At 34.0% G+C, this 14,076-nt stretch overlaps 1 protein-coding gene across 7 annotated transcripts in view; it reads right to left on the bottom strand.

Moving 5' to 3' along the window:
• Window positions 1-1,051: 1,051 nt before the first annotated feature.
• LOC100724002 (zinc finger protein 573) overlaps window positions 1,052-14,076 on the bottom strand; it is a 31,014-nt gene continuing 17,989 nt past the window's right edge. For all 7 annotated transcript variants that reach the window (XM_063252648.1, XM_013149867.2, XM_063252649.1 and 4 more), the window contains one exon: window positions 1,052-13,488. In XM_063252648.1, the coding sequence (XP_063108718.1) occupies window positions 11,540-13,488 (1,949 nt within the window). In that variant the 3' untranslated portion in view covers window positions 1,052-11,539. The remainder of the gene's footprint in view (window positions 13,489-14,076) is intronic.

The raw sequence follows: 14,076 nt of genomic DNA, 5'->3' as shown, positions 1-14,076 counted from the left end.
AGCCTGGGCTACATAGTGAGTTAAAGGCCAACCCAAACTAGATGGGAAGACCTTCTCTTTAAAACTAAAAAACCAAACAAAAAAATGGTAATTTAAAAATGTACAAACAGGTGTTTAAATGTATCACATTTAATGCTTAATCAGAAAGGCTGCAATTTCAAAGACGTTAAAACTTACAAACTTAAACAAAACAAAAACTCATATTTGCGAAATACTTACCAAAATAACAAAGTAACTCTGAATCAGACAATGGTGACATTAATTTAAAAAATCACTAGACAGCAAAATAATTATTGCTTACCAAAAAATTCACTCAAAAGATATAATAGTTCTGAAATTATATGTGCTGCATTTTATTTCCTGATGACATTTAATAAAATGGGCAAATATATGAAGCTAAATGGATGATTTTTTTTTTTGTCTTTTTCCTTTTTATAGGTACAGGGGATCGAACTCACGACTGCCTGCTTGCAAGGCAGGCGCTTATGCTGCTGAGCTAAATCCCCAGCCCCAAAATGGATGATTTTTAAATCATAACCTTTAAGGTTTAGCTCTTTGCCACTCATTGAGAATTTAAAACTAACAAAAATATTTGTAAAAATAGAGAAAATGCAACAGGACAATTACAAGCCACATTCCAAAAAAACTGTATCTCATTACTTTTTTAATTTTAAAGTAATTTTAGCCTTTGTAGTAGCAGAATATCAAAAGAAGTACAACAGACCAATAAAATAGAATTGACAGTTCAAAGGAAGCCTTAAGTTTTGATGATTTTCTTCAAGGGAGCCCGAACAATTCAATGGGAGAAATAATAGTCTTTACAACAAACAGTGTTGAATCACCAGGATATACTGTATGCATACAAAAAAATTTTGGTCTGTACCTCGCATCATACATAGAAACATTCAAAATGGATGAAAGATCAATGAGTAAAAGCTAAAACTACAAAACTCTTAGAAGAAAACATAGGGATAAAACATAATGATCTTAGATTAGGCAAAGTTTTCTTAAATATGACACCAAAGGACAAAGACCATAAGAAAAAAACGGATACCATCAAAACTTATTTATTCAAAGAACACCATTAACAAAGTGAAAAGACAGAGAACTAAATAAAGAAAAATGCTGGCAAATCATGTATTTGATATTGTACTTGTATCTGGAATACACAAAAGAGGTTTGTATTAGACAAATGCAATAATTAGACCAATAGCCTAACTCAAATATGGTCAATAGAATATCTGACTAAGTAGTTCTGCAAAGGCAATACTAAGTGCTCAATAAACACATGAAAAGACACTCAACATCGCTAGTCATCAGAGAAAAGGCAACACCACACTGAAATACTGTACTGCTTCACAAACCCTACTTTGACTACAATTCATTAAGACAATAAAAAGTCAAACGCATGGAGTTTGAAACCTCATACACTCTTTTAAACAACATTAAAAGGCATGGACACATCCATACCGTCAAACAAAAAAGATAGACATTTAGAAAGTGGCTGTCAGTTTTGCAAATTAAAATGCATTATTATGTGACCCAGAAATATACTCCTAGACATTTACTCAAGAGAAGAAAGAAAATGTGTGCACACAAGTGTTTGTACACAGATGTTTTTAGCCACATTGCTCATGGTAACCAAAAAGTATAAACAAATATCTATCACTTGATGAATAGATAAAAAACTTTGATATATTCCAGTAATTAAATATCATTTGGCAATAAAAAATGATACAATAGAGATAAACCTTCAAAAGACTATCCTGAAAGGATTCAGTCACAAAGCTCACAAACAGCAGAATCTCATTTATATGAAAGATCCAAAACAGGCAAATTATAGTGATCAAATTTATATTAGTGGTGGCCAAGAAGGGTGCAGATAATAGCTAAGAGATAAGAAGTTTTTGAAGGGAGTATTAAAAATGTTCTACGATTGATTATGATTATACCTGCAAAAAATACAGTAAATGAAGTTTACAATCAAGAGGACTGAATGGTATTTAAGGTGTATTTTGAAGTGTTGTTAAAAGATATTACAGAGTTTCTGCACAGTTTTAATGTGAACATCTTACACAAAGTACTTGCCCAAACTAAGAAACTAACATTGGCACAAGGTAATGAATGTTTTGGGTTGTGTGTGACTTTTGTTTGCTTGTTTGTGTTTTGAGACAGGGTCTCCATATGTATTTTGGGTTGGCCTTTGATACACTACATAGCCCTGGCTGTCCTCAAACTCACAGTGATCCTCCTATCTTAGCCTAGCAAGTGCTGAGATTCTGGAAGTCCACCAACACACTCAACTTGCATTATAGTAAATAAATCACATTCTATTTGGATTTTAGCAATTTTTCCATTAGCTTTGCGTTTCCATTTTGACTGAACCAGAATTCCACTTTGCATTGAATTGTCACGTCGTATTAGGCTTTCCCAATTTGTGCTGGAATTTTCAGCTTTAACTTCTTTTGTTGTTGTTGTTGTTGTTATTGTTATTGTTTGTTTTGTTTTGTTTTAGTACCAGGGATCAAACTCATGATCTTGTGTTTGCCAAGCAGGTGCTTATACCACTGAGCTAAAGCCCTGGCCCCCCAGTCTTAAATCCTTGAACTCAACACTTTTCAGAAATACTAGTTATTTTGTAAATATGCTTCAATTTTTCTCAAGTTCTCTCATCACTAAATTGAGATTATAATTTTTAGCAACAAGGTGACAAGAATCGATGTGACTTTCCTTCTCAGTGTACCATATAAGGTGATTCATGATAATAGTCTTTTCAGTGGTAAATAATTTGCTTAAGTTTGCAACTTCTAGATTTCTTTACCATAACTTCTAGATTTCTCAGGCAAAAATATTAAACCACTAGAAATAACAAAAAAATGAAGTGCTATGGGAGAGATACTGACATAGGAAAAATCCTGTTTCCTTAAATTTTTGCCCAATAATTCTAGCATCAGCCCAGTGCCTAAACTAATTACTACAATGTGTTTGGTGATATTTTTAAAGTTTTTATCTTCCCTTTCATATTTTTATGTATTAAACATGAATTTTCTTTGGACTGGGAAGCTCAGCTTTTGATAGTACGAGCATTAGGCTGAGAAAATAACCTAGCATCTCTGGGTTGAAGTTAGGTTCTATATTATGGAAGGCCTGGGAATGCCGCTCAGTGGTATAGGGATTGCCTATCATGAGCAAGGCCCAGGTTCAATCCGCAGTACCACAGAAAAGTATTTTACTTATATATGAGATATATATGATATCTTATCTTATATATATCTCATATATATATCTTTTATGCTATCCTTTAACCATACTCATATATATATCTTTATATATGAGTATGGTAAAAGTATACTCATATATATATCTTTATATATGAGTATATATATCTTTATATATGAGTATATATATCTTTATATATGAGTATGGTAAAAGTATAGCATAAAAAATTATATAATTCAGCATGAATGCTAAAATTGCATGGAACAGCAGGAAAAATGAGATCGAAGGTGAAAGCAATATGAAGCAATTATGTTCTAATAATTTTGCAAGAATTCCTTATCGAAGGATATTGGAAATAATAAAAGAGAGGCAAATCTTCACGAGATGGTTGTATAATAAAAACCAACATGAAACTTCTGTGTTTTAGGAAAAATTTTTCTTTGTTCATTTTAAAGTGTTATAATGTAATATTATATTTATGTCCTGGTTTTGTGGATTTTATTGATACTTTCAAACTCTATTTTTTCATCCATTTTTCTCTATTATTTTTCTCCTATTTATGTTCTACTCTTAGTCATTTTCTTTTTCTGCTTGTTTTTGGTATAATTTGGTGTTTGTACTTTAAGGCAAGAATCAATGATTTACAAGTTTTTTTCTAATATGAGTGCTAAAGCTATAAATTTCCTGCTGCACACTGATTTATTTGTTTTTCATCAATTTTGATGTTCTTGTTGCATTCAAATTATTTTTATATTTCCCATTGTGATTTTTTTCGTGGACACAAAGATTTCGGTATCAGGGATCGAACTCATGACCGCCTGCTTGCAAGGCAGGTGCTTATGCCACTGAGCTAAATCCCCAGCCCCAGACACAAAGATTTAAAAGTACATAGTTTAATTTCCAAGATTTGATTATTTCCCAAATTTTTCCAAATTAGGACTCAGTATAAACTGAGTCCTAATTTATACTGCAACAGTAAAAGTTTGTGTTTTATTCCTTAAAGTTTTCTATTCCTTTTTTCCTTTTTTTTCATTACTTGGTATATGCTTACTGGAAAGCACGTTTAAAGATATACAAATATATAAGATTTTACAAGATTGTCTTACAGTGGCCACCCACACAGTCATAATGTACAAGAATGTTAGGTCTGTCTGAATGCTGGGGATCTGGAGGATCTGACTTAAGAAAGTATAAAATACCTGTAGACCACTGTTGTGTCTCTGCAAAGTCCACATCAGGAGGTTGAAGGGTATGTGACAGAGGCTAAAGAGTCTGCACTAGAAGCCAGGAGATGATGCCCAAGGTGAAGGCAAAGACTGGAGCTCCGCCAAAGAAAGAGAAGCAAGTCTTTTTTTTATTTTCCTTTTATACCATTCTGGCGACAAGCTTCCCTAGGTTGTGTTCTCCAACCCCACATCTATGCTGATCTAATTTAGTTGGCTTTTTCTTGGTCAACAAAATGAACAAAAGAGACAAATAGAAAATGTCACGGTAAATATTGTGGTTGGCCAATAACTACACATAAAATTGACACAATTAATTATCGCACTGGGGCTTAACTGCTGGTAGGAATAGAAACATGTCTAAGCATTTAATATTCTGGAGGAGTAGTTCAGTAATAGAGCACTTTCCTGGCATGTGCAAAATTCTGAATCTGGTCTCCAATACCACAAAAAACAAGCAAACAAAAGCCAAATAGCAGCAATAAACTTTAAGAAAGAAAACCAAATGAATAAAAAACAGGGGCATAGGATTTAAAGCAAAACCAAATGAATAAAAAACAGGGGCACAGGATTTAAAGCCAAGTTTTATCTAACTTTTAATAAATAATAGCAACAACACAGTTAATATTATATCCTCAATTCTGAGTATTAATATGTAAATGCCTATATTGATATCATTTTTGAATATGTATTTGCTAAAAGTTTTGAACAATAGTCACAAGAAAAGCAAGCAGCTTACTAAAAAAAAAAATGTATCATGGCAAAGCATGCTATATCCCAAACATGGTTGAAAATGAGGAATCTATGTAAATGACCACATTCTTATATCAAAGGAAAATAGAACAAAGCAAACGATGCAATGTTATTTAAAAAAATAGCCTGAATCACAGAATATATCTGGATACAAAAATGAAATATTAGTTTAATGATAATATATTGATTTTCATTAAGTTGATAAAAGACAAATATTGACTACAATTCTAATACTTGGCATACCATATTTATTTTTAAAAAGTTATTTGAGAAAATTTAATCTCTAATCATAGATGACATGCATAAATATTTAGAAATTCCACATTCTATAAAAATATTATTAGGGTTTTTTAGACTGAAAATAGCAATATACAAATATAATATAATATAATATAATATAATATAATGGTACAAAAGGATAACACTATTAGCACAATAAGTAAAATCATGGATGTACTTTAAAAAGTCACTATCCAGGACCAGGGATTTAGCTCAGCAGCATAAGCACTTGCCTGGCAAGCGCAAGGTTGTGAGTTCAATCCTTGGTACAAAATAAAAAAGTCACTATCCAAGAAAAAAAAAGCATTAAATAAACAAGAAAAGAATCAAGGCCTTGGGCATGTATATGTATTCTACAAATAAGTCAGTCAACAAAATGAACAAAAGAAGCAAATAGGAAATGTCACAGTAAATATTGTGATTGGCCAATAAATACACATAAAATATATTTAATGGTTTAAAAATATTTTAAGTGGGAAACTGAGTTAAAGAATACTTTTATTTCTAGTTTACATGGTTATAAATTATACACCATACACCAATTTCCAAATATAAGCTATGTGACATACTTATTTACAAACTCTATTTGAAGCTCACAATATTCAAGGTAGAGTTTGAAAAATTATCAATAACCTAACTGCTGATCTACACAAAGTTTAAAAACATATAGGAATATTTGCAGTTTCAGGTGTGAGGCTTCTCATTTTGTAGAAAAGTAACAGTATTATGGTACAGAAAAAGTTAGCTAGTACTACCTTAATAAACTGACTGCTGTCTCACTGGGGCTTAATCATATAACCTACTGTTGAAATTCAACTTTAAGGTCACTCCATTAGGTTTTAGCAGCACTTCAATATACAGTTTCACATCCCAAATGTTAGTAGGCAACAGGAATGGAAAAATATTTAGATATACTGGATGATGGGGAGGCAAATAAATTTTATATATAACACACAGCAGTCTTGATTTGATTGACTGACTGAAAGACTGATTGAAATAGGGTCTTACTATATAGTTCAGCCTGGCCTCAAAACTCAGAGCAATCCCCCACTGGGATGACAGATGTGAGCCACTATGTTGGGTTCTTCCAGTTTTATTGAGAGGTTGATTATATGCTACTGATTGTCCCAAGAGTGGGACAATGTTTCACTGGCTTTTCTAACAGCAACAATTTTTTCAGTATTAAGTATCATTGGTATGCAAACCTATAGTAAAACTTTTCTGTATGTGTTAAATTTTCAAAATTTAAACAACTGCATAGGGGAAAATGTTAACATTTAATAGGAAATTATTTATTCCACAAGGATAAACAGATCATTATGTAAAATTACACTATCACTGCAGACTTTTGGCTGGTAATGCATAATGCATGAATGTTCCTTAGTCTGAAAAGCTAGTAATTTTGAATAGACTGGTAGTGATTTTAGGTAGCTAACAACTCTAATTCTATTTACTAATTTAACTGGGAATTAAATCTAGGGCCCTTGAACTGAGCTACTTTCCTATTTACTTCTTTCTTTCTTTTTTTGTGATACTGGGGATCGAACTCATGATCTCGTGCTTGCCAGGCAGACACTTACTCCACTGAGCTAAATCCCCAGCCCCCTATTTACTTATTTCTAATTTTTAATTTTTTTAGATAGGGTGTTGCTATGAAGCCCAAGCTGGCCTTGAACAGGTAGTGATCCTACTTCCGCAGCTTCTCCAGCACTGAGGCCACAGGTATGGGATATCATGCCTGGTTGCTTATTTATTTAATTTGTGGTACTGGAGATTAAACTCGGGAATTTTGCATTGAGATACTCTGAGAAAGGATCTTCTTAAATCTTTAATTTCCTACATGGGATTTGAATTTGTAATTGTATCTCAGCTTCCCAGAGTGCTGGAATTACAAATGTGCATAGCTATGCCTAGCTATTAGTTTTTCTTAATATTGGCTTAGAAGTTTTCTTCCTATTAGCTTTATTAATTAAGTATTGCCTCTAGCTACACCTTTATTAAGCTGTGTACCACTTAATAGGTGAACAAAATAACACAATTTAGTTTCCTACATGTGTTAGTGGGTTTATATTTTCAAATGAATCTATCAGTATAATAGATCTTTTCAATGGATAACTGACAACTGATACAGGTTTTACAATGCAGCATTAATAATCATGCAAAAATCTAACATGTGCAGCATCTTTCATGAAATATCTTTGTTAAAAATCTAATCTCAAAGTAATAAATTCTCTAAATTCCAATTTATAGGCAAACTGAGGGACAGAGCAATAAATTAAATCGTATCAAGAGGAATATATCAAGAATGTAAGATACCTTGACAGTTAAAAAAAAAACCCATAGAATAAAAAAGGCAATATATTACCCCAGAGAAAAAAAGAATACTTTTGTTTAAAAATGCAATAAATGGGCTGGGGATTTAGCTCAGTGGTGTAAGTGCCTGCCTGGCAAGTGCAAGGTCATGAGTTTGATCCCTGGTACCAAAAAATAAAAATAAAAAATAAAAATGCAATAAATTAAACCAGAGTGAATTCTGATTAGAAATTAAACCCAAGTGAATTGTGATTAGAAAATAACTATTAAAAACATCACTTCATGAATATTTAAGAACACTACAGAAATTATTAAATTTTCCTCTGTGGTTACATTATCACAATTATCCAGAAAATATGCTTATTACTTATTGGTGATGTGACATGATATTTGCAACTTAGTCACAAATGATACAGAACTAACTCATAATAATAAGAGTTAAAATGAGGTTTGGGGATACAACTACAGCAAGTGGTAAATAGTCACCTAGCATGGATGTAATACCCAGAACCACAAAAAAGAGCGAGGCTTAAAATGAGATGACTAAAGCAAATAACTAGAATGTAAACATGTAGTAATGAGTTACAATATATTTCTTTCAATTTTTCTATATGTTAAATAAAAATATTCATTACAAATTTAGGAAAAACTCTGAGAAGACAATTTGCTTTTTGCTATCCCATTACTAATTTTTACTTTATCTTAAATTATGAGTACAGAATATGAAGTAATGACTACTATTTAAATCATATACACTATAATTTTACTTCCAAAATTATGTAAAACTTAATATCAATGGCTCTAAGAATCTGTTCTAAATTACATTAGAATCTTTCAAAATAATAAACTATTAGCAATACAAATAATAATCTGAGCACAAAATATATGCTAAATAATCTTCCAATATATGTATACTACTTTAATCCCAATAAAGACACAGTCAGGTAGATTCTTCTTTGTTTCTGTTTTATTTTGTTTTGAAATAGGGTCTTGCTATGTAATTTAGGCTGGCCTTGAACTTGTGGCCATCCTCCTGCCTGAGCCTCCCAAGAGCTGGCATTATGGGTGTGCATCAACATACCTAAGTTCATGTAGGTTCTTGATTATCATTTTATAAATGATAAAATGAGACCCCTAGGTAATAACTACTTTTCTAGATATGTGATACTGGGGATTAACTGTATGGCCTTTACACAAATCCAATACTTTAGTTTTTAAATTTTGAGACACAGCCTTGTTAAATTTCCGAGTTGGAATTGATCTTGGGATGCTCTTGCCTCATCAATGTTGGAATTAACAGCTAAGGGCTACCATGTCCAACTATGTGGTACGATTAAAATATATGGTAAACGTTTAAACTTTTAAAATTTTATTACAGTTAAAAGCACATTATCATTAATTATCCTAGAGATATTCCCCCTCACTCCAAACACACTTATCAGATTTTTGCCACTTTCTGAAGCAGTTCTAGAATTCCTCTTTCATGAATCCCTTCAACTACACTACCATGTATACCTCAATATTCCAAAATGATTAAAAACTATCTTCATGGTCATGGTCATTTTGACTTTGAATAAGAGCCAGAGGTTGTACAGTGCAAGATCTGGTGAATAAAGTGGATGAAGACACACCATAACGTTTTTCACAGATAGAGCCATAAACTTGTTGAATTTAGGACATTAAGGGAGACACCAAAAGACACAGGCTCAAATATATAAAAAATACAGGAGTAACTAATTATGAAGGAAAAAGACCCATGGAAGGTAATCGAAATTCCCAAGTAATGATGCAAGCTCTGGAGGATTGGGGGGTGGGTAGTAGATTGTGTAGAAAAAAATTATTAAAATGTAGTGTGGTTAGAACACAATCTAAGCCTAATTGATAGGGTATTGATTCAAAGTTGTTCCACTTAGGAGTTTGAGTCTCAAAATACTTAACCTCCTCAGTGGGACTTAAAAAACTGCCAAGGGGGGCTAGGGGTTTGGCTCGGCGGCACAAGTGTTTCCCTGGCAAGAACAAGATTGTGAGTTCAAGCCCTGGTACAAAAAAAAAAAAAAAAAAACCTGGCAGGGGAAAGCCAATGGAAAGCTTGTCCTCGTCATTAGCATGGTGATTAGTTCAGAGGAACACATAAGGACTTCAGTTATGTGCCTACAGCAGGTCATCTACTCCCCATAGAATACACAAAACGACTAGTAAAAAACATTTAAGATTTCAGTGAGATCGAAATGTGACACCATTCAGTAAGTGAATCACCATTCTGTGAGAAAACTACCTGAGTAACCATTCTGTTCATAGAAGCAAGTGACTAGGTTCACACCACATTCAAATAGAAGGAAATCAAACTTTAGTTTTGTGGATATATTTTAAAAACGTCACCACTGGCATTCTCAGTACATCTTTTATATTCCTACCACATGCAAAATATGCTCAAGAATCCACTGAAGTCTCATCCTTTTACACGACCAATCTTCAGTCTAGAATTTCCTCATCTAAGTCCACCATGGATGAGAATAGCTTTCTGCTCTCACTTTTTACTGTGTGCAGTTTTGCTACTACAACGAAATACTTGAGGCAGCCTGGCTTCATAAAGAAGTTTATTTAGCTCACCATTTTGAAGATGTAAGGCGCAGTACTGGTCAATGCTCAGCTCAGGTGAGGGTTTCATGGCCAATGTTATCCCAGTAGTGGGAGTGTGTAAGGCAGGAAGAGATCGTGTCCAGGAAGACAGAAAGTGACTGGGGTTCCACAATCTCTGGGGTTTCACACTGCTTTCTGAGGGCAGAGCCTCAACTGACCTAAGGATCTCTCCATGGGTTCCACCTCTTAAAAGTTCTGTACAACCTCTTATATCATCAAACTGGGGACCAAACTACAAAGACGTGAACGCCAGGAGGGTGTACTTAAATGATATCCAAACCATGATACACTAAGCTAGGTGTGACTGAGTCTATACAGCAGATTCATTCCCAGGAAAGCCTCCACCTGACCACAATCTCATGGAAAACCCAATCGTCCTGGATTTCTGGCCCACAGAGCCTGTGAGAGATGTTGATTATTGTTGTAAGAGTTGGAGTAATTTGTAACATAGTCAGTGATGTCTAGTATAGGCAGCTTTTAGTCATTCAGAAAAAATTCCATGTCATGAATGTTATAGACATAGACAAGAAATTGAGATTCCTATTTTATTTTTGTCAGTAAATAGTTAGATATTAAAAGAATTCTGACACTGACTCCCTCTTCTCAGTACTGAACAAAGAACATTAGCACTAAGCCATATCCCCAGCCATTTTTTAATCTAAAACTGGGTCTTGCTGGGCATGATGGCACATGTCTGTAATCCTGGTACTCAGGAGGCTGAGGTAGGAGGATCACTACAAGTTTGAGGACAGCTTGGGCTACACAGTGAGACCCTGTCTCAAAAAAAAAAAAAAAAGGAAAAGAAAGGCAAGGCAAGGCAAGGAAAAGAAGGCAAAGGAAAGGAAAAGAAAAGAAAGGAAAGCAAGTCCCTAAATTTCCCAGGCTGGGTTTAAACTTGGGATCTTCCTGCCTCAGCCTCTTAGAATGTTGGGATTATAAGTATGCACCACCATGTCTGAATACTTTACAATGTGGCAAGTACTGCATTATAAAGTCTCTCATTTGCTAAAGCTATACCTATGTAACAGTCAATTATTTCTCATCAAAATGAACTGTCAGATGTTGAAAATGTTTGAGTCATCTCTAAAGGTATTTTCACAGTCCTTCAATTCTTAGATTTGCAGACCAGTATGAATTCCCTGATGTGCTTTAAGGGCTGATCCATATCGGAAGGTCTTCCCACACTGCTCACAAACATAGGGTTTCTCACCAGTATGAATTCTTTCGTGTTGAACAAGGTTTGAAGATCGAATAAAGGCCTTTCCACATTCCTTACATTCATGAGGTTTTCTACCAGTATGAATTTTCTGATGTTGTGTAAGGTATCCACACATTTTAAAGGTCTTTCCACATTCTTTACATTCATAGGGTTTCTTATCAGCATGAATATTCTGATGTGCCATCAGGTGTGAACTACGTCTAAAGGTCTTCCCACATTCTTTACATTGAAAAGGTTTCTCATCAGTATGAATACTCTGATGTAGAGTGAGATTTCTACAGAAAGTAAAGGTTTTTCTACATATTTTACATTCGTAGGGTTTAACGCCAGTATGGATTTTCTGGTGTTGATTAAGATATCCATGCAAGCTAAAGGCTTTCCCACATTCCTTACATTCAAACGGCTTTTCACCAGTATGAGTTTTCTGATGTTGAACAAGGTTTGAGCGAGTAGTATAGGCCCTCCCACATTCCTGACATATAAAAAGTTTCTTACCAGTATGAATATTCTGATGACGGGTAAGATTCCTATACAGAGTAAAGGTTTTATTACAGTCCTTGCATTCAAAGCGTTTCATACCAAGATGAATTTTCTGATGTTGACTGAGGTATCCATGTAAGCTAAAGGCTTTCCCACATTCCTTACATTCATACGGTTTCTCGCCAGTATGAGTTTTCTGATGTTGAACAAGGTTTGAGCGAGTAGTATAGGCCCTCCCACATTCCTGACATTCAAAAAGTTTCATACCGGTATGAATATTCTCATGACGAGTAAGATTCCTATAAGAACTAAAGGTTTTTTTACACCTCTCACATTCAAAGCATTTCAAACCAAGATGAATTTTCTGGTGTTGTCTGAGATATGCATACAAACTAAAGGCCTTCCCACATTCCTGACATTCATAGGGTTTCTCATCAGTATGAGTTTTCTGATGTTGAAAAAGTTTTGAGCCAGTAGTACAGATCTTCCCACATTGCCTACATTCAAGTTTGTCACTAGTATGAAGATCCTGATGTCGAGCAAGATTCTTATATAAAATAAAAGTTTTTTTACACTTCTTGCATTCATACGGCTTACCACCTTTATGAATTTTCTGATGTAGAATTAGGTATGAAGCAGTGTTATAGCCCTTTCCACATTCTTTACATTCATATGGTTTTTTGCCAGTGTGAATACTCTGATGCACAGTAAGCTGACGATCTCTTCTAAAAGCCTTCCCACATTTCTCACACACAAATGGTTTCTCATTAATATGAATTTGCCTATGTTCAACGAGATTGGAGCACCTACTAAAAGCCTTCCCACATTCCTTACATTTATAGGGTTTTTCACAAGTATGAATTCTCTGGTGATTTCTAAGATGGCCAATTTGACTAAATGTTTTCCCACATCCCTGACATTTATAAGGCTTTGCACCAGTGTGAATTCGCTCATGTTGAACAATGTGTGAGGAATATATAAAAGCCTTGCCACATTCTCGACACTCATATGTTTTCTCACCAGTATGAAATCTCTGATGTACAGTAAGTTGATAGCCACTTTTAAAGTTCTTCCCACATTCTGTACATTCATAGGGTTTCTCACCAGCATGAAATCTCTTATGTAGTGTCAGTTGATAGCCACTGCGACAGTTCTTCCCACATTCTTTGCATTCATAGGGTCTCTCAATATGAAACCTGTGATGCAGAATAAGTTGATGGCTGCTACTAAACTTCTTCTGACATTTCGTACATTTATAGAGTTTGTCTCTGGGATATATGCTCTGGTGTTGTGCAGAAGATTTATCCTTTTCGTGAGTGGGAATTTTTAGATAGCTGATTATCTTATACTGTAAATTCAAATCTGAAACAAAATGATGAAGACAAATCATATTTCTATTTCTACTCCAGAGAACATGAAACATATAAAAATAAGAAGAAACACTCATAAGTGAATGTCTTACAGAATTCTAAAATACAGAAATAAAATTTGAAAAAGGCCAGAAATTCAGAGATATACAAGAATTTATATAACATAGAGGTCACTGACTAAGGGCATAGGTAGTATAAGAGTCCGAATCTGTGACAAGCTTATTATAAATCTGATGTCTTGAAACTGTTAAGAGACCAGATGAATTAGTATTAAGAGGAAAACCTTGGCATCATTACTTTCAACTTTTCAGTAAGGTAGATGCAGACAGATGTTTAAGAATTCATTTTTATATTTTTTCTAGTAACTTCTTTTTATTCTTAGAGTAAAATTAAAGCCCCTTTTCAAAGACAGTGGGACTCCTGCTTACCTATAAAACTTACCTATTACCTCATGTCAGCACAATAATGCTTTTACTATCTCCTAGTATATGCAAATTTTCCTGTCACTTACTATTTCTACAGATTATTTTATCTCCCAAGAATCCTTGACCTTAGCACTTCTCTTTTCTTTTCACTTTTC

Source organism: Cavia porcellus, unplaced genomic scaffold (assembly GCF_034190915.1).
Source record: "Cavia porcellus strain 051 isolate PalLab524CR breed Dunkin Hartley unplaced genomic scaffold, mCavPor4.1 scaffold_7, whole genome shotgun sequence".
NCBI classification, from domain to species: Eukaryota; Metazoa; Chordata; class Mammalia; order Rodentia; family Caviidae; genus Cavia; species Cavia porcellus.
Note: the sequence above shows the minus strand (reverse complement) of the source record. Positions and strands in the feature narration are given on the sequence as shown.